General features: G+C 43.3%; 1 protein-coding gene across 2 annotated transcripts in view; it reads left to right on the top strand.

Moving 5' to 3' along the window:
* Positions 1 to 798: 798 nt before the first annotated feature.
* The window catches only part of LOC126284051 (uncharacterized), a 195,365-nt gene continuing 171,282 nt past the window's right edge, over positions 799 to 24,881 (top strand). Inside the window, exon 1 of one of the 2 annotated variants that reach the window (XM_049982645.1) lies at positions 799 to 1,370. In XM_049982645.1, coding sequence (XP_049838602.1) covers positions 1,316 to 1,370 — 55 coding nt within the window. In that variant the 5' untranslated portion in view covers positions 799 to 1,315. The remainder of the gene's footprint in view (positions 1,371 to 24,881) is intronic. The other variant, XM_049982635.1, reaches the window with a different exon arrangement.

Here is a 24,881-nt window from a genome sequence, read left to right as displayed (position 1 = left end):
GAAATAAAAACAAACACACACTAAACTTAACATATTTCACAGCTATTGTCAATTAAGAAGCGTTAAAATATTTAAACAGGTAGGATAAATGAACTCCGTTCTGACAGTACATGGGTTGCCCTTTCAAGGCCTGTTAGTGAACTATTTGGAACCACTGGTTGCCGTGGTGAAGTTAGACGCCGTTCCAAAGATGACGCAGCAGGCTTCTTTGCACTGAAGTTGTTGTAAAGTCGATATCGATAGGCAAAATAGTGGTTGCCATGGTGAGGATAAGCGCCAGTGCAAAAGTGGAATGGTAGAGACTGTCACGTCTGACGATGTACTATTGAGCAGCAACAAACCAGTCACCGTAATAAATAAATTGTGATCAAGACTGTTTTAGATAGTTAATGGTTGTAACACATTGATCACTGTCACTCCCACAATGTATTCAAAATTAAAAAATTTTAAGACCTTTAAAGTGCGATATGATGCTCCAAAACATGTTGTGGCAATAATCACACGGTTGACAACTGAACTGAATTTCCCCAATATTGCTTGAATAAGAGTTGTTGTGACGACTTCACATCAATTATCATGACATCTAGGATGCCATAGGCCTCCTAAACAGTACAAAAGTACTGTTTGTAATGCTTCAGAAATGGCTTGTAACTCGTAGTTGTCTCCAGTGGTCATTAGACGGAACGTAGTGAGCATTAAATTAGCGAACTTCCGGTTGTTGAGCCAGGAGGGGAGGGGGGGGGGGGGGAGTCGAACAGTAAGTGAGTGTTCCCTCATGCGGAAGATGGTCCTCAGCTGTTAATAGCCGAACGCGCGAGCCGTCGACCAACACTCGGTTTTTGCCCCGGGCTGCCGTCCCGGAACCGAGTGCGCATGCGCCGACCTGCGGCCGGGTGCGAGCGCGGCGCGCGCTTCACGACGCTCGGTCGCCAGTCAGTGTGCCGCCGCTCTGCGCGAAGGACGCTGCCCGACGCCCACGCACCGCACGCACGACGCCGACGCTCCGACGCAGGCGGTCTTTGACCTGAGGAGCGCACCCATACTGTCCCTCCAGGACGCTGCGAATCTACAGCAACCTCAGAACAGTTTCTCCGCAGAATTACCAAGTGACAGTCGGCGGCACGTCACTGAAGTTCTCGGCGGACACGCAGTGTCGAGCTGCTGGTCTTGACCTCGGGCAGCGCCGAGCGATAAGAAAGTTTGAGACAGCCAGAATAGTGGGGGGACTGCAGATGGAGTGAGCCGGGGGATCACCGCAAAGTGGAGGCCCTTCTTCCCGGACACCGTGTACTCGAGTGATGACGAGACTGCCAATATGACCACGGGCCCGCTTCCTCTTCTGACCGCAGGTCTCCTGGTTGCCGTGTACGGTAAGTAACAGTCCACTGCCCTATTGCCACTCTGCGCCATTGTCGTGGTTCATTCAATTTCATAGATTTGTTCGTCTACCTTTCCCACTTGAAAGGCTCTTACAGTTCTAATGAATGCAATTAGCATCAGCAAATGCTGATGTTGATCACTCTTTAATCATACACTAAATAGAGTTCGGCCTTACAGTTTATTGCCAGAACGAATCATCTTAGGTTTCAACATTAAATGAAGATTTATCGAATAACGAGAATCATTTGTAGCCTCTAGCCACTGTTGTACTGAGGACGCCTAGAGATTATTACAATTACTTTGTCTTGACGATATTGTATTTGTACTACGAACTAGATCTTGATAATTCTAGTATATATAGATCTAGTATGTATCTCTTAGATGCTAATCTACCGTGACAAGAAGACAGTTGTGCCGGGTGGGGATCTGAACCTAAATCTCTTGCTTATGGCTATTAGCTGATAACCAATTTGACAATCCGAGCACGTTTCCACTATCGACTGAAACTTTTACTGTCACAGAGCTTTTTTTCTGGTTACTTTCAAGCACAGGAACCAATAGTTCTCGAATTAAGTATTGAAGATAATCTGCACTAACGGAACAAATTTTATATAAATTACCTGACTCTCAAAAGTGTCACATACCACAGCAATTCATTACACGAGCAGAATTCACTGTCTAAATCGATATCTACTACATTAGGTTTGAAGTCGCATCGGGAAATATTCACATAAAACTGACTGAGTGCTAATTTCCTTCGTAGCAAATTATATTACACATTATGAAACAGTCCACAGTTTACTGTTACCAGTAACTGTTTACTGACATCGACAATGCGGTTCGAGGATGTAGATCTGCGTCGATGGATTAATATATGTCACGACTTTGGGGTAACCTTTGACACTGTCTCCAATCGTCACAGGCTTCTTTCTCTGCAGTAATACGTCATATATCATCTGTCACACTTTAAAAAAAAAAGAAGTGTGGTACTTTATATGTGATATTTTACGACAAAGAAAGGATCGTGTGACGACTGGAGACAGTGCCACAGGTTACACCATAGTTGTAACACAGCACACGCATGTGCTAGTAACACATATGAATCAACCCGATGAGGGAGATTTATGCCTTTGAAACGCGCTGTGGATATAAATAAACAGCTGCTAATAACCGAAAATTCGTTGCTTCATACCATATCAGTAACAGTCACGATAAAACCTAACCTAAAATATGAGCATTAAACATAAACGCTGTTGTTGATTAAACAATGACTACTTGTCCTTCATTTGTTCTAATTCCGCAACGACTGAAACGTTGAATCAGTTGAGGTGCTGGACTCACGTTCGGGGACAGTGGAGTTCAAATCCCGTGAAGCAATTCCGATTTATATGACCTGTGATTACCACTAATTACTAGAGGCGAAGGCTACAAAATAATATCTTATATTTCATTTTGCACAATACGGCAGAGCAGCATCAGTTATTAGTATTTGTGTAGACGTTTTACCAACATCCACAGTCAGGTTTAATTTACATAGATATTTTCGATTTCAGCTCTATGGTCTTCGTCATATAGTCATCCTCCCTGTCTCTAAAGAACGACAATCCGAACAAGAGACGTCGCCAGAATAAGATCAACAATTGAAGTGTAAGCGTGTGGCGACAGACGGTGTCTGTGAAAATGACCATAGGGTAGCAACTGATAATAGCTGGAAACGGTTACTATTCAGAAGTTTCTATCCTTCAGTAAGCCTGCAGTCTATTTGCACACCCTCCGTTGTTGAATGAACTCCTAATCCACCCTTAATGAATTCGTCACGACGGGATATTGAATCCCAGACCTTCATCCTTCGGTTTTGCAACTCTTAATGCGTTAACTAAAACGTACTTTATTGCTCCGTACCAGAACGACAGTTCCTTATCGACTTAATTTTCTTTCTTTCACATTGCGTATCTGACAAAATTCGCCCTTTCTGGCACTGATGTTAGCCTATTAACATTAGCTATTCATTTGATGCGACATTGCATCCGAACAGTGTCGTGCAGTGGCTAGCGTTATTTCTTCCTACCGCTGACGGCCAGGGTTCAAACCTCGGTCGAGTCATAATGACAGATTTTCCCCAGATTTTCCACAGTTTTAAGAAAATGGCCAATCTGGTGTACTAAATCATTATAGTTCATCAGAACTAGAGCTCTATGAGTAGAGTCGGCGATTTTCTGTGACCAATCTTAGTTTCTCTTTTTTTTACCATTCCACAAAGAACATCAATATTTCCGCTTACACCGTAAGCGTCTAACCTATTAATGATTCTCTGTGAAGAAGCTACGCATAGAAAAGTTATAGCAACAATCACAACAAAGTATTTTTAAGATTCACCTCTCCGAGAGCGACATACCTTTCACTGCAGTCGTAACGTGTACGTAATATTTCCAGCGGCTAATTTCGTAGAGATAGCTCTCTCTCTCTCTCTCTCTCTCTCTCTCTCTCTCTCCCTCTCTCTCTCTAACTCTGTGTGTGTGTGTGTGTGTGTGTGTTTGTTAGTGTGTGTGTGCATCCCATTTCGATTTCGTATGTTAATACGAATAAAGGATCTTGCGAGATGGATGAGCTAGCATTTTCTTTAAATGTGAAGGGAAGGAACCGATTTTCATTAAAAGTACAGTTTACACGCAAGCAGAATTTCTATTTCTCTACAGACAGCGGTGTTGCTATGAAAGATACGTAAATCTCGGTGTTCTTCATGGTGAATTCTGTAAGTAGGAAGTCAATTATAAATACAACGGAATAGTTGATGAAGACTAGCAATTGATTCTTCTGACGCGGATCGGAATTATTTAAATTGCATCCATAGTCGTGTTTCTCTCTTTCGTGTACATGAAAACACAGAGATTTTAAGAATTTGATAAGCATTTAATGAAGGAGGAAATATAATATCCTTTATATTTCGCTGAATGCTTTCCAGTAATGAGCTCGTGAGAATACTGCGTACGTATCTTATTTGTGTGCCGCAGGTTATGTAACTCCAGACCAGTTGTTCTTACATCTACCGTACATTTTCCTCAAAGGTTCAACATTTATTATCTTTATTCGTCACTCTGCTTAGAAACTTAAAAATGTAACATTTGCAGAAACGCTTTAGTAACGTGCAGGAAGCCAATGGGATTCTTAACGTTGTTTACAGAAATAATTATAACGCGGATATTACATAAATTCTTGCCAGTATGAAAGATCTACGATTACATAGTACCTAACATGAAACCAAGTGTATAGAAATAATGACTGTAATTAGTAAATATTTCCTGGCGTGACTGCAACATCTCACCTTGAGCGATGTCACTCAAAGTCACTATAGACAGGTGAGTGGCATTTTACATCTATAGATTGGCTGTCATTCCGATTCGTCATTAGCTCTTGGCTTCATCTGCATCACCAGAAATGTCATTTCTGGGTTTGGAACATTCAAACTAAGCTCATTATAGTACTTATGGAAATGGATATGGACACCGCGTGAACTATTGGAGTCTTAAAGCAACCATTTTACCAGAACTGCACTTGAGGAAAGGAAGGTTTACCTACTTTGACTATGTAGTCGGACCAGTGAATAGTAGATCACTAACTAGCCAAAGGAAGGAACGCAAAGTTTGTGAAGAAGCACGAGGACTGTGCTCTAGGATTTTCGAACTAGCACTCAAACGTGCCTCCATCTAAATTGAGTGCACCTTCACTGTCCGATGGTTACCTCGGTTAACACTTCCAGGCTGAGACGCTGACGCTGATACGCAAACTTAGTTCCTAGAGTTTCGTTCCCAGCTGGGAGAGTCATCTTCCCCAGCTAACTGCAGCTAGAAATAGTGAAACTGTGGCTTTACTGTTCCATCAGATGTTATCCGGTAACCTGTAACTTCGTAAGCCTTGAATAACAATAGAGGCCTTAGTTCATGTTTCCTATGAAGTGGTCTATGATACGTGAACTCGGATTCCCAGACGAGAATTTCTGTGTAACCCTTATGATTATAATAGCTGACGCTATGTCCTGTAGGTGGACAGTTCAGCATCGTAACTTTACTGCTGGCTTTAAATTGGGCACGTCGTCAGATGCAGCGTATGTGTTAGAAACTCTTCGCTAAAGGGTTACAAGAAGCCAGTAGATTTCCATTAGCAAGAATCATCCCAGTAGTCACCTGAAATGACGTACCGAAAGGAAACTGGCCAGATCAGAGTTTAAACTTAATTTCCATCTGCAAGTTAGTACAGCGTCGCGATAGTTATTTATCATTGTAATTAACTGAAGTTGTTTCACCTGTGTCAAAAAATCCAGTATACAATTGCAGCAAATTTTGTCTTACATTTTCACCGTGTACTATTAGGGAATGAGCGTAAAAGCTGCTGATTTCTTTTATTTTTGGAATTTCTGGGATATTTATCTACTGAGACAAAGAAAAATGTGAATGAAAATAATGTAAATGGTACTGAAAAGCTAGTTTTAAAGTTATCTATTCAGTCTAGGTGCCATTTCAGAGTATATAAATGTTACCAAAAGAAATGTAATCTTATGCCAGTATGTTTTCGGACTCAAATACTAATGACTGGTGAAGTCATTTCGACTATTTAACCACTTATTTCCACGCCCTGGCTCGGGTCAAAAAATTTCGATATTATTTGTATCCCAATTCTTGGTTGGCACAGAATTGTCAACGTCCGTTTGTTTCAGGATGCAAGAAAATATTTTAAGCTGTGCTAATGTGCGTGGGGAAAAAAAGGCTTCCCTTCTCACCCCCCCCCCCCCTCAGCCCACCACCACCCCAAATAACAAAGAAGACCTTTTTTCATGAGGACGTTGTAGATAAAGATGGTTAATTGTACTTGTATAGACGTGACAGTGTGTCAAAAAGGGTCGATCGTGTTTGGCCGTGCCCATGGACTTACAGTGTGTGAAGTTGCTGGAGTTGTATAACTTTCACGGCGGACTGCTCAACGTTTGTACAAGCGGCGGCATAACACATGTGACAACGAAACACGATGGTAGACTTGTGGTGGGAGAAAGGTCGTGACTGACACGGACTGGAAGTTTCATATCAGCACACACTCCGCTGCAGAGTGAAAATTTCATACTGGAGACGCATTTCACAGCTTCTGAACCCAAATCCCTACCAAACCCTACAGTAATTTCGGCAGGCAGTGAATGAACATCTATCCCCTCGTGTTAGCTAGAGAACATTGCGACGGGAACTGCATGGAATGAAGATTGGCAGTTGGTCACCTTGCACGGTGCCACTGCTCGCACGGGCACATAAAGCTCCGCATCTTCAGTGGGCCACCAATAGCAGAACGTGGACAGTAACTGATTGGTGGACGTGATGTGGGCTGACGATTCACGTTTCTGTCTATATTGAAATGACGCACGCAGCAGAGTGCACCAAAGGCTACAAGGAAGCATTTCATTAGGAATGTGTGCAAGGTCAGGTTCACGCCGGCTGTGGGCTTCGTTTTTCTTATCGTGAACTGGGCTCACTCTCTGAGGTACAGTAACTTGAGTCAGCGTACTTATTTCAACATTCTGGAGGATCAGGTGTTGCCTGCAAATTTTTGCGTGGTGATACCACATTTTTTAAGACAATGATAGAATTCGTCAGGCTGGTCTTCTGAACAGTCCTTCGCCCTATTACATCTCGATTGGTCAGCAAAATCGCGTGACTTGAAACCCACAGATATTTTGTGGGACATGTTGGAACAGCGTGTAAAACGCAGACACCTGTATCCCTACAGTTTAGTGAAACTGCACGATCATATCCTCAGGAAGTGGCTTAGCATGGATTCGGCGTACCAGCACGACATTGTGGACTCATTTGCTAGCGGAACCCTGGCGGCTACCAAGACCAGGGGCGTAATTATACGGTATTAAATGGTGCTTGTAATGGTTTACCTAGGGATAGCTAACTTTTTTCCCAGCGAGCTTTGTTTGCACACACGGACGAAGGTTAAGACTTAGATTTTGTCTTCAGAGATTTCAAAGAGGCATTCGATTACGCACCGTATTGTCGATGAACAACCGACGTACTGTGCGACAGAGTACCTTCCCCGATAACAGATTGCCTTGGAAGGAAGGCTAATATAAAGCAGGGCTTTATACTGGACGGAAAATATTCAATAGAAACAAACGTAACGTCAGGTTCGCCCCAAGGAAGCGTACCGTTTATATTCTGAACACACATAAACGCTTTATCAGATGGTGCCAGGAACTTCATTACACTTATGTCGTCTACTCAAATCTGAACAACCGTAAGGAAATGAAGAAAGAAACAAAATTCTGAGTTTGGTATAAAGAACACAAGATGTCCTTTAACGATGTACCAACGGCAGAAAATTCTCGCTGTAGAGAGAAAAATGTCTAACAGTGTCCGATTGAGATATTAGAGGTAAAATGTCGTGAGTTTTGGTAACACATGAAGCTGACAGCATAGGTGCTATCTGTAAAGGAAACCGTATACAAGACGCTACTGCGGACCGTTCTAGCGTACTCGGGTGGTATTAGTGACACCAGACATTGTACGATTTAAGACGCGCAATGTTAGTATGCTAACAAGTCGATAAAGCCAATACAAAGTTATAACTGAGATGCTAGGGAATCTTAAAAGGGGTGAAAGACGACACTGTTGTTTTGAAACTCTGCTGGATACGTTCAGAGAAATGATATTAGCAAGAGTATACGACTATTTTTCTGGCAGCCTCGTATACGTTGCGTAAGTTTAATGATAATAAGGCAAAGATTAGGAAACTTGCAGAGAGATTTATAGCTTTTCGACTGCCAAGTAGCCGGACGCGGTGGCCGAGTGGTTCTAGGCGCTCAGTCCGGAACCACGCAACTGCTACGGCCGCAGGTTCGAATCCTGCCTCGGGCATGGATGTGTGTGATGTCCTTAGGTTACTTAGGTTTAAGTAGTTCTAAGTTCTAGGGGGCTGATGACCTCCGATATTAAGTCCCATAGTGCTCAGAGCCATTTGAACAATTCGACAGCCAAGTGCAGGGTGTTTCAAAAATGACCGGTATATTTGAAACGGCAATACAAACTAAACGAGCAGCGATAGAAATACACCGTTTGTTGCAATATGCTTGGGACAACAGTACATTTTCAGGCGGACAAGCTTTCGAAATTACGGTAGTTACAATTTTCAACAACAGACGGCGCTGCAAGTGATGTGAAAGATATAGAAGACAACGCAGTCTGTGGGTGCGCCATTCTGTACATCGTCTTTCTGCTGTAAGCGTGTGCTGTTCACAACGTGCAAGTGTGCCATGCACAACATGGTTTATTCCTTAGAACAGAGGATTTTTCTGGTGTTGGAATTCCACCGCCTAGAACACAGTGTTGTTGCAACAAGACGAAGTTTTCAACGGAGGTTTCATGTAACCAAACGACCGAAAAGCGATACAATAAAGAATCTGTTTGAAAAATTTCAACGGACTGGGAACGTGACGGATGAACGTGCTGGAAATGTAGGGCGACCGCATACGGCAACCACAGAGGGCAACGCGCAGCTAGTGCAGCAGGTGATCCAACAGCGGCCTCGGGTTTCCGTTCGCTGTGTTGCAGCATGCGGTCCAAATGACGCCAACGTCCACGTATCGTCTCATGCGCCAGAGTTTACACCTCTATCCGTACAAAATTCAAACGCGGCAACCCCTCAGCGCCGCTACCATTGCTGCACGAAAGACATTCGCTAACGATATAGTGCACAGGATTGATGACAGCGATATGCATGTGGGCAGCATTTGGTTTACTGACGAAGCTTATTTTTACCTGGACGGCTTGGTCAATAAACAGAAATAGCTCATATGGGGAACCGAAAAGCCACATGTTGCAGTCCCATCGTCCCTGCATCCTCAAAAAGTACTGGTCTGGGCCGCCATTTCTTCCAAAGGAATCGTTGGCCCATTTTTCAGATCCGAAACGATTACTGCATCACGCTATCTGGACATTCTTCGTGAATTTGTGGCGGTACAAACTGCCTTAGACGACACTGCGAACACCTCGTGGTTTATGCAAGATGGTGCCCGGCCACATCGCACGGCCGACGTCTTTAATTTCCTGAATGAATATTTCTATGATCGTGTGATTGCTTTGGGCTATCCGAAACATAGAGGAGGCGGCGTGGATTGGTCTCCCTATTCGCCAGACATGAACCCCTCTGACTTCTTTCTGTGGGGACACTTGAAAGACCAGGTGTACCGCCAGAATCCAGAAACAATTGAACAGCTGAAGCAGTACATCTCATCTGCATGTGTAGCCATTCCGCCAGACACGTTGTCAAAGGTTTCGGGTAATTTCATTCAGAGACTACGCCATATTATTGCTACGCATGGTGGATATGTGGAAAATATCGTACTATAGAGTTTCCCAGACCGCAGCGCCATATGTTGTTGACAATTGTAACTACTGTAATTTCGAAAGTTTGCCTGCCTGAAAATGTACTGTTGTCCCAAGCATATTGCAACAAACGGTGTATTTCTATCGCTGCTCGTTTAGTTTGTATTGCCATTTCAAATATACCGGTCATTTTTTAAACACCCTGTATGTAGATAAAATATGACAGAAAAATAATAGCATTTGCGCAAAACGCGCTCCGGAATACAATGTACAACTGCGTACGAAACGTTTATGAACACGTAATGCTTCATCGGAATAGGATGCAGCGAAATTAGTCTTACGTGACTGTAAACTAAGAACCTTATCTCCAACGACCTATAGGTTGACGAGACACTGTACTCCTAGCTTCCTTGTTTGTGAATGAGTTTCAAGTCAGAACTTCGCACCTGTCTCAGCATAAACCATGCACCGGCTTCTTCACAGAAGATCTGAAATTACTTTGCGAGCTTGAAAGCCAAAAAAATGCCTAGACGTCAACACGAGGAAGAAATTTTTAGTAACCGTTTAGTTGTATTGATCACTACATTGAATGGTAGACATAGTGAATTGAAGGAACGCTGCGAAAGAAGAGAATACAAGCTCTTCATCTCAGAGTAGGACTTGAGATCTACGTCCTCAGTTATTTGCTAATGTATTCCTATCTCTGTCTTCCTCTACATTTTCTGCCCTCTACAGCTCCCTCTAATGCCACGACAGATATTCCTTGATGTCTTAACAGATGTCCTACCATCATTCTCCTTGTCGTTGTTTTCTACGTATTCCTTCCCTCTCCGACTCTACGTAGAGCCTCCTCATTCCTTAACTTATCAGTGCAACAAATTTTCAGCATTCTGCCGTAGCACCACATCTCAAATGCTTCGATTCTCTAATGTTAATCTTTGCCCACAGTCCTTGTTTCACAATCACACAATGCTGCGCTCCAAGCATACATTCTCAGAAATTTCCACCTTTCATTACGGCCTATGTTTGATACCAGTAGACATTTTTTGGCCCTCTTTTTCACTGCTAGTCCGCTTTTTATGTCCTTACTCCATCCGTCAGTGACCATTTTACTGTCTAGGGAGCAGAATTCCCTAAGTTCATCTACTTCCTGACCAGCTACCCTGATATTAAGTTTCTCGCTCTTCTCATATTTCAGCCGGCCGGTTCTAGGCGCTTCAGTCCGGAGCCACGCTGCTGCTACGGTCGCTGATTCGAATCCTGCCTTGGGCATGGATTTGTTGATGCCCTTAAGTTAGTTAGATTCAAGTATTTCTAAGTTTAGGGGAATGATGACCTCACCTGTTAAGTCCCATAGTGCTTAAAGCCATTTGAACCATTTTTTTCTTCTCATTTCAGCTACTTTGCACTACTTGCCTCTTTCTTCGATTTAATCTCAGTCCATATTCTGTACTGATTAGCCTGTTCATTTTATTTAGCAGATCCTGTAAGTCTTCTCCGTTTTCACCGAGGTTAGCAATGTCATCAGCAAATCATATCGTTGATATTCTTTCACCTTGCATTTTAATTCTACTCCTGAACCTTTCTTTTATTTCCAAATGGCTTCTTCGATTTATAGATTCAACGGTAGGGCAGAAAAACTACATCATTGTCTTACACTCTTTTTAATCTGAGCACTTCGTTCCTGTCCGTTTCTTATTATTGCCTCTTGACTCTTGTAAATGTTGTATAGTTACCCTGTGTCCATATAGCTTACTCCTATTTTCTTCATAATTCCGAACATCTTGCACCATTTTACATTGTCGAAGGCTATGAACGTGTCTTGATTTTCCTATAGTCTTGCTTCCATTATCAACCGCAACGTCTCAACTACCTAAAGCCAACCTGATCGCCATCTAACACACCCTCAATTTTCTTTCCCTTTCTTCTGCATATTACTCTTGTCCTCGCTAACTTGGATGCATGAGCTTTTAAACTAATCGTGCGATAAATCTCGTACTTGTCGGGTCTTGCAGTCTTCGGAATTGAATGGATGGTACTTTTCCAAAAGTCGGAGGGTATATCGCCAGACTCATACATTCTACACACCAACGTGAGCAGTCGTTTTGTTGCCATTTCCCCCAATGATTTTAGAAATGCTGATGGAAGCTTATCTACCCCTTACACTTTATTTGATATTACGTCTTGAAAGCTGTTTTAAATCCTGATTCTTATTGTGGATTCCTGTCTAATATATATCGACTCGTGTTGCTAGCTAACATCCCATAGATGTTCGGGCTCACATGCGGTTCATGTTCGTCGAATTGTCTTGGCTCAAACTCATCCATTGGTTGAGCCGCACGTGTCGCGTTACACAGCCTAAAGTAGACACTAGCTTGGGAAGTACCAAGTTAACATATAATAAAAGTAATAATAATATCTGGAACTAAATTAACGAACCATAAATGATGTAGGCCACACAGTTGCGATGATCTTAGAATAATGTTTATTCAGAAAGCAAACTAATAGCGAAAGTTGTCGTATTTAGAGTTACTGTTACACTCGAGCGCTTATCCATTTGACACAGATCCGTAATTCAAAGACTCACCGCGAATTACAAGTTCGATACTCCACCTCGTTAACTATGCGAAAAGTTAGAGTTCACACCAGGAGCACGGCTGCCCGCCGCTGAGAGACTAAGTCCCGCGAGACCACACAACGTGACGTTTTATAATTATTTTCACTTCCTAGTTGGCCAAGGCCGAACGTCAGTTTTCGTGTCTCAGTCCCTTTGGCGTTTCCAGCCGCACTGAACTCTTTGATGTGTAGACCGGAACTGCCCTCTGCCCGTCGCCGACCGCGTTTCCCCAGCGCCGAACATCTCCGTTCAACTGACTAGCGCAGTTCCCTTCCTTGAAACCTTCCATCAGATTGGCTACAGCTAATTCTATACTACTTTACATTTTAACATATTTAAATAATCAAAGCTTGACCACTTTCACGTTCTAAATAAAGTAACAAAAATATTCGTTACATAATAAACGTTAATTTCTTTTACATAAATCCAATATAATTTCCTTCTTAACTTTGACTGTCACGGCGAGTAGCCTAGCACCAGTGTGCTTTCTGATAAATAAAGAAAGAACAAAATTAACTATTATGCACTAAACTTTAAGCAAATACCCCTTACCTAATGATTTAATTACGGTGTCATGCTGTCATCGTTCAATGTGTTTTGTGTGGAGGAAATGATGTGATGATTAACTGAAAATACTGATAATTTAAACTTACTATATGTTTTAAACAAATAAAGATACAGAGATTTTATTTACAACGTTTGTCATTTTAATGATGCGCTTCTATATGAAATGTCGTTCGTTACGGTCGACTAAAGCGTTCAGATTTTAGCATTCAAGTCTTCGTTACAAAACTTTCGAATTTCACATTAACAGTAAATCCTAAAGTATTATAGATATGGTCGATATTAAAGTTTTATTGGGATCACCATGAAAATGTATGGAGCATGGTAGATTAAAATTGTTGTTGCCTGATTCCCTGCACTACTACAGGATTAAATAAGTTTTCATAAATGTTTCTCTTAATGGCCGATCTTGGTTCCGCCATATTTAACACTGATACGTCTCCTTGGCCACAAATGCCTTCTTCTGGGTTTCCCTGTGACGTAGGTCCTCATCTGTCTCACTCGCATACTACAGCGCTTAGGCCTCAGTAGATAATAGACGCCTGTGAGTTTCCCCATCTCGTGGTGAATCTGCATGCATTCCTAGACGACAGGATTCGTTTCACAATTCCTGTAGGCTGCTTCTTTCGGCCGTTCACACTCTCTCTCCTTCTGTCTCATGAGACAAATCTTCCCACCTTCTTTTCACTTATCTGACTCTCCTCTGTATTTAACAGCGAGTTTCCCATTGCACTCTTAAAGTTAACACACTTGCTTTCAGTTCCACCTATGGTTGTTTTGACGTTTCTATACGCCGAGTCAGTCCTTCAGACAATAATATCTTTTTGATTTCTTTGTATGTTCCATTATCCAACAAGATACTGAGGACTTTCGTCGTAAGAGCTACCCTGAAGTGAAAGAAGGGGCAGAGGAAAAGAAATGTAGTGTGCTGTATGAAACTGCCTTTCGCGGCTAGCATGATATCTTTGGTAACTAAAAACCCATCGTAGACTGCCTCACCACTTTGTTAGCACAGCTCACTGGTGAGATGTACTATTGGCGTACCCATGGCATACATTGTGCGATGTATGAGAACCAGAAAATTAAAACCCCTCTCTCACATATCCAAAGCTTCAAATTAGCGAGAAATTCCTCTCTACTCCGGAGGACGATGTGGAGGAAACGGAAGTATGACACTGAAGGAAGTGCGGATGTAATTCACAGCTGCTACCTTCTCTTTTATTTTTATTAATATTTAGCTGTGTCACTTGAATGAGGCGAGTTAGAACTTCATGTGCGATCGATACGCGACCTCAAGAAGTGCAACCCTATAAATTACGTAATATGAACAAGCCCCATGGACCTCAAAGCTGTAACTGTCCAACTCTTATTATCTCCACAGTCCAGACCGTTATTCTTTTGGACTAGTACATACAGTGGTGTATGTTTCGTCGTCCAAGCCCTCAAACGTGTTACTGAGGTCAGCTTTACAGGTCACACAAAATCACTCAGTGAGTTGGTGCACTGGCTGACGTACTGTTATCGTACTCAGGAAGCCAGCAGTTCAAATCCCGGTCTTTCCACTCACATTTAGGTTTTCCATTAGTATAACGTTTTCGGGCTTCCCGCATTGTCAAACAGTGACACACCCACGAGCTCTCACCAGAACTCTCCTCGTTCAGTGATTTCAGTGTGGTTGCTGTGCACGTCTGCTACAGACACTTCAATCACGCAATGGCCGGTTTGTGCACTGTGCTCTGCTGCAAACCACCATCTTTTTTTGTAGTGTAGCTTCCCTATGGAGAGAGTTTCAAATGTAATGCTAGTCAGTTTGGGGCAGAGTACGTATAACAAAACAGCAAAACAAGTTAATATCAACAAATGTATGAAAAACCTTCGTCTTCGAGTAATGAATGAAAGTTTACAATTGAGTTGGCTGGACCTCATCAACGCACAACCTCAAAACAAATACTCGGATTGTCCTCATCTTGCTTCTACGCACGCACGCACTCGTCGAATGACGGAAAGAACTGTCGCATCCTTTCAGATACTCTCTGACGGCCTCAAAGGGTTTCGCCATCTTCTTTGACGATGAGGAATTTCTGGAACTGGGCGGTCTGCTGCACAGACTATGTGCTTAAGGTGCCGCCAGAGATGATAATCCCCAAAGGCTTGAGGTCGGAGGAATGTGCAGTTCATGAAACTGGTCCTCCTCTATCCATCCATACGTCACGGTAGATACCAGCTAGTACACTTCCAACACTGGGAAGTCGTGAGGCTTCATCACGCATAAAACACACGTTTCTTCTTATTAACAGGTGCAGATCTTCCACGTCCTCTCGGTGGATGTTTACAATGAAGTCTCTGTAGACAGGTGGAAGAACTTGTGTCTGTACCACAGTCATCTACAATTCCACACATTAATTTTGAACTAATACTTATGTTTAGCCTGTACTTCAGCTTGAAGATTGCGATCGTCTCATATGTGTCGGATGTGGATATTTATTAAACCTGCTCTAAAAGTTGCCTGATTTATAAACATAACAAACAATGGATTGGCAGTTTGTGGAACGAACCAACACCAGAAGCTCTACCGTAGCGGGTGATCGGTGAGCTTAAGGTCCTGCACACGTTGAATATGATAGTGATACATGGACTGCCCCTGAAGTATCCCCGTGCTGAGCTGAGAGATGGACCGCACTCCACTTGTCTCGCGCTGATCCGGATTCTTCTTCGACAGCTCGCAGAATGTGCTCTTCCCGGTCAGGCGTACAAGCAATTCGTGGTGTATCTCGGTCTGGTAAAGCCTCCTGATACAGCCGTGCAGCCAAGTGGCAAATACCGTACGCGTGGCCATACATAAAAATCGTGTTTGACTGCTCACAAAATAAATAACCTGACGCATTAGAATAAAGCCTGTTGTACATGTACACAATGAACACGTCGAAGACAGACAAATGACGAACGTTAATAACTCTCCCTGGCAACATGCCATCTAGAATACAACGAGTCGAACGTGTGCATTGAAACTGTTGGGTTGTAGGGCCTACCTGGAAGGCCAATGAACAACAGCATTCGAAAACGAACGATTTTCAGACCTATGGTTGTACAGTATAAACCTTTTCATGTATTGGTGTGAGGAACATGGCACCAGTGTCTGTAAAAGTATTTTTGAAACACCCCGTATATCATTAGCCTTCTCTGTGATGGAGGTGACGTTGAGTGCAATGTAACAACTGCTTTCCAACGTATGTCCAGCTACCGCTGATTTCTCTGGATGGCGTAGTCGCAGAAACCTGTCATGTTGTATCCAGCGTCGTCCTATCGTGTGCATGATCTGCCTAACGTAATGCTCTCCGCACTCTCACGGTATTTTGTCAGCAATGGGCGTTCTGCGACCTACGTTACCTTTCAAGGACCTCATAAGGTTATCCGTAATTTCCATTCATCACTTGTGGCGAATATTGGTTGAAGTCGCACGGTTTGAGATCCTTACTTATCGTTCTCCAACCCTAATTTGTACTCCGTCTCTAACGACCTCGTCATCAACGAAGCATTAAACAGAAATCTTTCTTCTGTGTCATACACAATCCGAATTGTAATACAAGTTATGTCCCGTCTGTTGCGACTGTACTAGAAGTCTTATTTTGACCGTACGCATTTCTCTACCTTATAGCATCTTCAATGTTCACTGTAACAGCAGTGTTTTTGTTAGAATCTGTTCCCTTGTCTTTAATTATTACTATTACTGTGTAACGTGAGTACCTTACTAATGTTTATTAGTGGTATTTTAAAACATGATAATTGATTTCGATCTATGCACACAGTTTGTACTAAAAAAATACGTATTGTTACTGTGACCACCGAAGAAGCCTTAAAATAAGGCGAAACGTGTTGAAAAACCAATAAATAAAAAGAGCAAGAAACAGAAAAGGAAGGGAGAACTGTGAGTATTAGTTGCGTTCCGATGGTTCCGTAGAAACTAAATTATATACATAGTGTAAGTAGATTAATGACGAACACTACCTTCACTTAACGAAGATTTATTCAATACTTGCACATACAAGAGCGCGGCGCGAGCTGCCTCCGGCCACAATATATACGGTATACATACACCTACACAACATTCCAGTACAATGATTCCTTCCACCTGTGGATACTTCTAGAATGTACTCGAATCGGATATGGAAATTAAAGTTTTACACTTCAGGTGAGTTTTGAACTCATGACTCTCCATGCAACAATCTAATATCATTACCAGTTCACTACGACGACTGTACTACTCAGCTTCTTTTGCGACATTGCTCCCTCCTTAATAGAACATGTTCTCGGTGTTGCGTCGTCATAGTCCGGGAACGAGCCATCGGTCCGGTATACTCCGACTTCCGATGACTGATGTTCACCCTGGCGGTGATCTTCTTAGAAATTCCCCTGACACTACGTTCATCGTCACCTTTCAGCTTGTTGCCTGTCGCTGGTGCTTCGAATTTACCCTGGGTTGCGAGATCCTTATAGAGCTTAATTCGAAGGACATGGATCGTAACTCCGATCTTTCGTCGTCTTGTCTCGGAGTCGAAATCTTCTTCATAAGTAACATCAGGCAACTGTCTTACAACCTTATAAGGTTCAAAGGAACGCCTGGGGGGCTTCTCAGAGAGACCAACCTTCCGAACAGGAGTGAAGATCCAGACGAGGGAACAAGGTTGGTAGACAACAGGGCGGCTGCTCGCGTCATACCTTCGCTGATCGTTTTCTTGAGCCTGCAGCGTGCGAAGTCGAGTTGGAAGATCTTGTCTGGCAGTGGTAGCGCTAATTTCAAAATCGTTCAAATGGCTCTGAGCACTATGCGACCTAACATCTGTGGTCATCAGTCGCCTAGAACTTAGAACTAATTAAACTCAACTAACCTAAGGACATCACACACATCCATGCCCGAGGCAGGATTCGAACCTGCGACCGTAGAAGTCGTGCGGTTCCGGACTGAGCGCCTAGAGCCGCGAGACCACCGATGCCGGCGCGCTAATTTCGCCCACAGACTGGGCATGGGAGGTTTCTATGACGCTCAACTCTTCTGCAATTAACGGCTCAGCGTTTGCTACATGCATGCGTCTTGGAAGGATCTGTGGTTCTCGGCGACAGTTAACTATCCACAGTTCACCGACTCCGTTCTTAAACGAGATGACAGTGGCTGTGATGACCAAGTTATTCTTCAGTGGTATGCTTCTCTTAAATTCCACTAGAAGATCCATAGGTTGATGCATGACACATGACAGTTACCTTTCTAGTGCTGACTGCAGGAATGATCACTTCATCCAGTACACATAGTCTCCACACACTCGGATACGCATCTTCCTGTCTACAATATCTCATCTCGTCTAGCATAATCTTCCAGCGACCACAATCTATAATTGCCTGAGAAGCTTTCAAAACGTCCCATCCGAGAATGACGTCATGATTACAATCTCGTAAGACTATGAATTCTAGGGCTGTGTATGGAAACTTATACGCACACGAACTCATCGTCCTGTAGGTTTTACATATTTCCCATTAGCCACCTTCAGCAGAGATGTTTTGGTGTCGATGAATACGGTTTTCTGCAACTGGAGACGGTACTTCTCCGAAATGACTGAATATCATGCTTCAGAGTCCACAAGAGCTTTGGCTGGTCGGCCATTCATTGAGAACGTATATTTACTTGAATTACTACGCCAACTACCAAGAATAAGAACAAATGTTTAATACAAAATGTACGTAGTTTTTTTATGCAGAATCTGATTATGCAATAAGAAATGGGGGTTCCTATTTGAAATTTTAAAGTAGCCTCCCGCCCCAACACCAGGGCAATGAGGTGGCGATCTAATTTTAGCACCAGCAGATGTGTCCCTCGAAAATAATCAGCTCTTGATTCTACTCGTATGAAGTTTGTTTTTCGAGTTATTGTGGTTTGTCAACTTAAAATTTACACCCTACGTAGACAGCTATAGAGCATTCCAGTACAATGATTCTTGCCATTTGTGGGTACTTCTAAAATGTACTCGAACCGAACGAGGGAGTTTGCCTGTATCGAAATATGCGGGATTACGTGGTCATATCTGTTGAGTACAAAGAATTATTAGCTTAAATTAGAAGCATAGATGAACAGACTCACTGACAACAAAGTGATATTGTGAGGGTTTTGTTTTAACGATTGAGGTACGGAACCATAAAAAAAAACAACAGGTATAATCATCATTGTGCCAACTATTCTGAACTAAGATTCCCTACTTTAGCAAAAGTAGATTGAAAGTTGCACGACGTTTGCACCGACAAGACTGCCGGTAAACTCCAGTGAGGGAAAAGTGGGAGCGGCGACTTTGACGAAATAACTGGTATCAAATGATTAAAATTCATTACTTTCGGAACGTATGTCCATTGTCAGCTTCGGCATAATGTGTGACCAGCACGGGTACGAATAATCTTTCACACACGTAGTGACTTGGAAAGAAACAGCCTCTGATTGCCGTCTAGAGAAATTTATCGCCGCTCATAAACACGTGGTTCAGTTCACGAACTGGTTGTCCACTATTATGAAAGTAGACTTCTTCCCATTGCGTCCTGGGGTAACAGAACAGAGTAATGCGATTTCCTCAAGGAGTTTATGGTCTGAACTGAAATGAGCGTTCGGTCTTGCATTATCCTAGAAGAAGATGCCTTCTGGTGATACGGTCATGAATGTTTTGGCATTTTCCGACTTTCGCCACACACCGAAGAATATAGAGAATCGCAGTCCCCTGTGATCTTTCACGAGGGCAACTAAGGACACACTGGTGTCGGGCTGGCAGCCACGAAGTGAGATTCACCCGAGAACACCACAGAATTGCACTGAATATCCTACATCACACTGGCTTTACGACCACAGAAGTCTGCATTGCTTGCGGTTTGGTATTAGCAGTAAAAATGACACATAGAAACTGGTGGTTTTTATCTCAGCTGCCGATATTCTTAAAATGGTTCAAATGGCTCTGAGCACTATGGGACTTAACATCTGTGGTCATCAGTCCCCTAGAACTTAGAACTACTTAAACCTAACTAACCTAAGGACATCACACACATCCATGCCCGGGGCAGGATTCGAACCTGCGTCCGTAGCAGTTGCGCGGCTCCGGACTGAGCGCCTAGAACGCGAGACCACCGCGGCCGGCGCCGATAATCTGTTCCCGACGTATCGTGGCAATACTCTTCCTGTAACGTGCTCGCGTTTCAGCTTCTGACAGCCTTCAGTTCATCAGAGCCATTCTAACAACAATAAGATGCTTTCTTAGCGCATTCTTTAGCGAAGGAGCCGTCTGCGCGGTTTATCGGCATGATATTACCATGTCCCTCATGCTAAATAATACTTTATCATTTTGGTTAATGACGGAATCAGCCACGAAAACTTTTTAAAGGTTTCATATTAGTGCCATAACTGGTTTCGGGCTATAATGCCCATCTTACAGTGGCTAATATCTTTTTTACACAAATGGTTTGGTCAACAACATGTTGTTCCACACCCCATAGGAATGTCTGAGTAAACAAGTGATAAAGCGGCACTAAAATCTCCAATATTCTTGTGGACTACTCAATGTGGAGCAGAAGACAAAAGACCAAAGATGTCTGTAACGAAAAATATTAGCCATCTGAAGATGGGCATTGTAGCCCGAAACCAGTTATGGCACTAAAATAAAGACAGATAGACAGATAGATATACAGCGAACACATGCCCTGCAGACCACGCGCTGCTTCCACAAACTGCCCCCACTCCTTCCTGTTTTGTGCCCGGTTCCTCCTGGTGTCTGCAGTTCCCAGGGCTGCTAGGTCCTTCGCCAGGTCGTCCATCCAGCGCTGCCTTGGTCGTCCAATGGGGCGTTTGGTGTTTGGTTTCTCCGCTACTGCCATTTTCTCCTGTCTTCCATCTGGCATATGGGCTACATGGCCCTTTTGCACTTTATCTTCTGTAGGGTAGTTGGCTGTCGCATCAGAAGGTAGATTTCCTCGGTTTTCCTCCTCCTCCATTCTCCGATATCTAAAGCTGGTCCCCATATCTTCCTCATTACTCATATTTCTAATATTAATAGTTTTCCCCTTTCTCTCTTAGTCATGCTTCATGTTTTTGAAGGCACTAAAATACAACCTTTAAAAATTATTTATGGCTGGTTTCGTCATTCACCAATTGACATTAGCGGCCGCAGAATTCACAAGATCCAACCTAGATAAAATAACATTTTAGCATATATTGTTGTCGCCAGTTGGAAACCAATTTATTTGCAAAGGTCAGTATGCTAACACAGCTACTGGATTACTAGTTTCGGCGATGTGTATTGCCATCCTCATATCCATTAAACTAGGAAGGAGTAGTTACATGACAGTGGTATAACTACCACCACTGCACACTTATATAACAATGGTGTAACTATAGCTGCTAGTTTTTGTGGATATGAGTATTGCTATACAATTGTCCAAACTAGGAATCGAGTAATCGTGTTAACAAAGCGATCTTGGCAAATATATGACTATAATATAAAATTACAGATCGCCTCCTGTACTGAATTATCATGTCCGCTAACCATAATATTTTATCAGTAAGAGTCCTGAGGTAGCTATAAACTCCACGTGAATGTCTCGTGGTTAATGCGTGTTGCGAAATCCCCATGGAAAGATCCACTTAAAGTTAGACATATATTATCGCTACCAAGTATTCACACCATCTACATATACAAGACTACTCTGGTAGAAGGATTATCGAAGCATCTTCAGGCCGTATGTCTACCCTTCCGCTCCCGAACAGCTTGAGGGGACAGTAAACACTTCAACCCTTCCGTGCGAGCTCTGATTTTCCTTACTTTATAACAATAATCATTTGTCTCTACGTAGGTCGGCGTCAACAAAATAATTTCACATTCAGAGGAGAACGTTGGAAATTGAAATTTTCTTGCCACAAAGAAAAACGCCCTTGTTTCAAATGGACCCAAACTCCCATATCATATCCATGAATCTCTCACCACTGCTTTGCGACAATACACCACAAGCTGCCCTTCTTTGAATTTTTTCATGTCGTCTGTTATTCCTATCTGGTAAAGTTTCCTCAACGCTCAGCAACACTCCAGAACATGACGGTGAAGCGTATTGTATGCAGTCTTTAGTAGTTTAGTGGCCCGATGTGGATGGCCTCTACACTGCTAGAGTTAAGTAGCGCAGTGGTTAGTTGTCAAGATGTGGGCCGTTGGTAAGACATGAAAACAGCATCAGTGGTCAAATATTTTATTCAGACTCAAGTTACAAGCGCTTCTGTGCACCTGCGGACACCCCCTCCCCCGTGGCACCCCTCCCACCTGTGTGAGTGGCGAGGACAGCATACGGAGGACCGCCGAGGCCAGCAGGCGGATAAAGGTCAGTTGTGAGGTGAACGAGCCGTGTGAATATTGATGCCGGCGCAGATACACGTGCACAGGCCATTCACAGCACGACTGCTTGTTGCAAGGCCTGCTAGCTGGTGCGAGGGCCTTCTGTAAATATTGCAGGGGATTTCAGCCGCTAGATATGGAATTCGCCCTTACGAGTAAAGACGCCCAGCAGCAGGACATCTGCACCAGCGCAGGAGGGCAGGCGACTGCACCGCTCTGGTGTCGAACGGCTACCCTCCAGGGCAGAAGTCTGCTGTGATTGGAGTGAGCTGGAATGCGGGTCATCAGAGGGAAGACACCATGTCGAAGACGGCAGACTCAAAGCCTAGAGACCGAGTGACGCTGGTTAACGCCGAATATCGCGGTAGCTGCTCTGAGAACCATATCGCTCCACCGCATGTCATTGCCCTCTTCTTGTAGTAAGTGCTGACGGACTGGGACCCCACTGGTTAGTAATGATGGCTGTTTATACTGGTTAGGTGCTCATTTGTTAAGCCGATGTAGCACTTCTAACCACGTACGCTACACGCAGTCCGTCGATCAGAAGCGTGTCAGCCCTGCGGTGGCGCTGTTCGTTTGCTATGTTGCCTATGTTGCGATGCTCGGCCAAACTCGGCTGGCATTGCGTAAACAGGTCAGTAGTCGCAACCAGTATCTACAACTGCGACGCCAGCGCTTTTGCTCATACATGGTACTAAGGCTTCTCACAACTGCTGTGGCAGAGATGCGATTTTCGTAGCAGTTCTCACAAAATAAGACTGCGCTGTAGTCATATATCGTTTGTACGAGGCGTGATCAGAAAGTAAGTCACTAGATTTTTCATATATTTCTGAAAAATATATGTTTGAAAATGTTACAAGGTATTGCTATACACTTGTTAACTATTTTTCCACATAATTGCCGTCCCGTTCAGTGCATGTCGGCGGCCGCGGCACATGCTTCTTTATGCGATCCTCGTAGAACTCTTCCACCAGCTCCTTCCACCGCTTCAGAGCCTATTTCTAAACCTGTTACTCGGTTAAAAATCTAATTCCACCTATGTATCCCTTCAGGAGGCTGAAAATATGATAATGTGAAGGCGCAAAATCCCAACCAAATTAGGGGAAAAAAGCATATTCCTCTTGTTATCACTCCACACCTCTTGTTTCGAATGTATTTTCCTGAGTTTTTTAAGATCTTACAATTTCCTTGTGTATTGATTGTTTCCCCCTGAGGCAGAAATTCGACCAAATGACACCTTTTCGGTTCCAAACCCGGGGCCATGATTTTTTTCCAGAAACAGCTGGTTTGAATTATTAAGGCTCATGGAGAACTGGTGTGACACCACTGTGACGACTGTCTTTTTGTCTGAGGCCTGTAATGAATCTCCCACGTTTCATTTTCAGTCACAATAGAGCTCAGAAATTTCTCACGGTTCATTTCAAGAAGCTCAAGAAACGCATCGGCGGTGCTGATCGGATTTTTGTTATGCTGCTGTGTAAACTGTTTAAGAACACGTCTTCCGTAGTTTCCGGTATGTCAGCGTTTCTCCGAGTTTCTCGTATAAGAGAGTTCTGGATATTTGTGGAAACATCGCAGATATTTTGTGCATTGTCAATCGGACGTCTTCACGAACAGGCCGACCTTTGTGGCCGAGCGGTTCTAGGTGCTTCAGCCGGGAATCGCTCGACCGCTACGGTCGCAGGTTCGAATCCTGCCTCGGGCATTGATGTGTGTGCTGTCCTTAGGTTTAGTTATGTTTATGTAGCTCTAGGTTTAGGGAACTGATGACCTTAAATGTTAAGTCCCATAGTGCTCAGAGTCATTTGAACCATTTCTTTCACTAATAGCTTCCTTGGTCTTTCTTCCTTTTCTCTTCACAAACTCATAAGTTAAACCGGAAGGTCTCCCACTCCTCTGGTTGGCATGGACACTATTTATTCCTCCATTACACTCTCTACAGCTGTTGAATACACTCGGTTTGTTAATTAACACCTTCGCCGGACACCGTGTTCATTAACGAAAACTTTTCGGCATATGTTACTCCTTCCAGGGTACGGCGCGGGTAACAGCACATGACGGCAGAGTACAACGTGAGTTTACGCAGTACCGTGTTCCTGAGATCCTCGCTCTTCTGTGGGAGTCCCTATCTACCACTCAACCAGACAAAAAAAAAAAGAAAAAAAAAATCACTGCCCGTTATTCAAGTGTCTCTCACGGGAACACAGAGAGAACAGTGATCAAGTTTTAATACGTTTAGTCATAACGAAATACGTTCGCTTCGACAGTAAGAACAAAAGCCATAAAATACAGAGTCTCACTAGGTACAGATACTGAGACTAAAGTCACCTAACTATTAATAGCACGTAGTAACACTGCTAGGAGCTTCATTGGACAATACACTTGCAGAGATGTAATGCTCAAGAATAACACCCTATTTAGCTCCAGCACAGACCCAGAAAAGTCTGTCCTTAAATCGGTCTAAGTCCATAGAGGAAGCAATGATGAAAGCTGAGAAGTGGGTCGTCGGTCCGTACGATGTGTTTCGAGAGCGTCCTGAGTTGCATTTGGGAGAGC

Source organism: Schistocerca gregaria, chromosome 1 (genome assembly GCF_023897955.1).
Source record: "Schistocerca gregaria isolate iqSchGreg1 chromosome 1, iqSchGreg1.2, whole genome shotgun sequence".
Taxonomy (NCBI): domain Eukaryota; kingdom Metazoa; phylum Arthropoda; class Insecta; order Orthoptera; family Acrididae; genus Schistocerca; species Schistocerca gregaria.
Note: the sequence above shows the minus strand (reverse complement) of the source record. Positions and strands in the feature narration are given on the sequence as shown.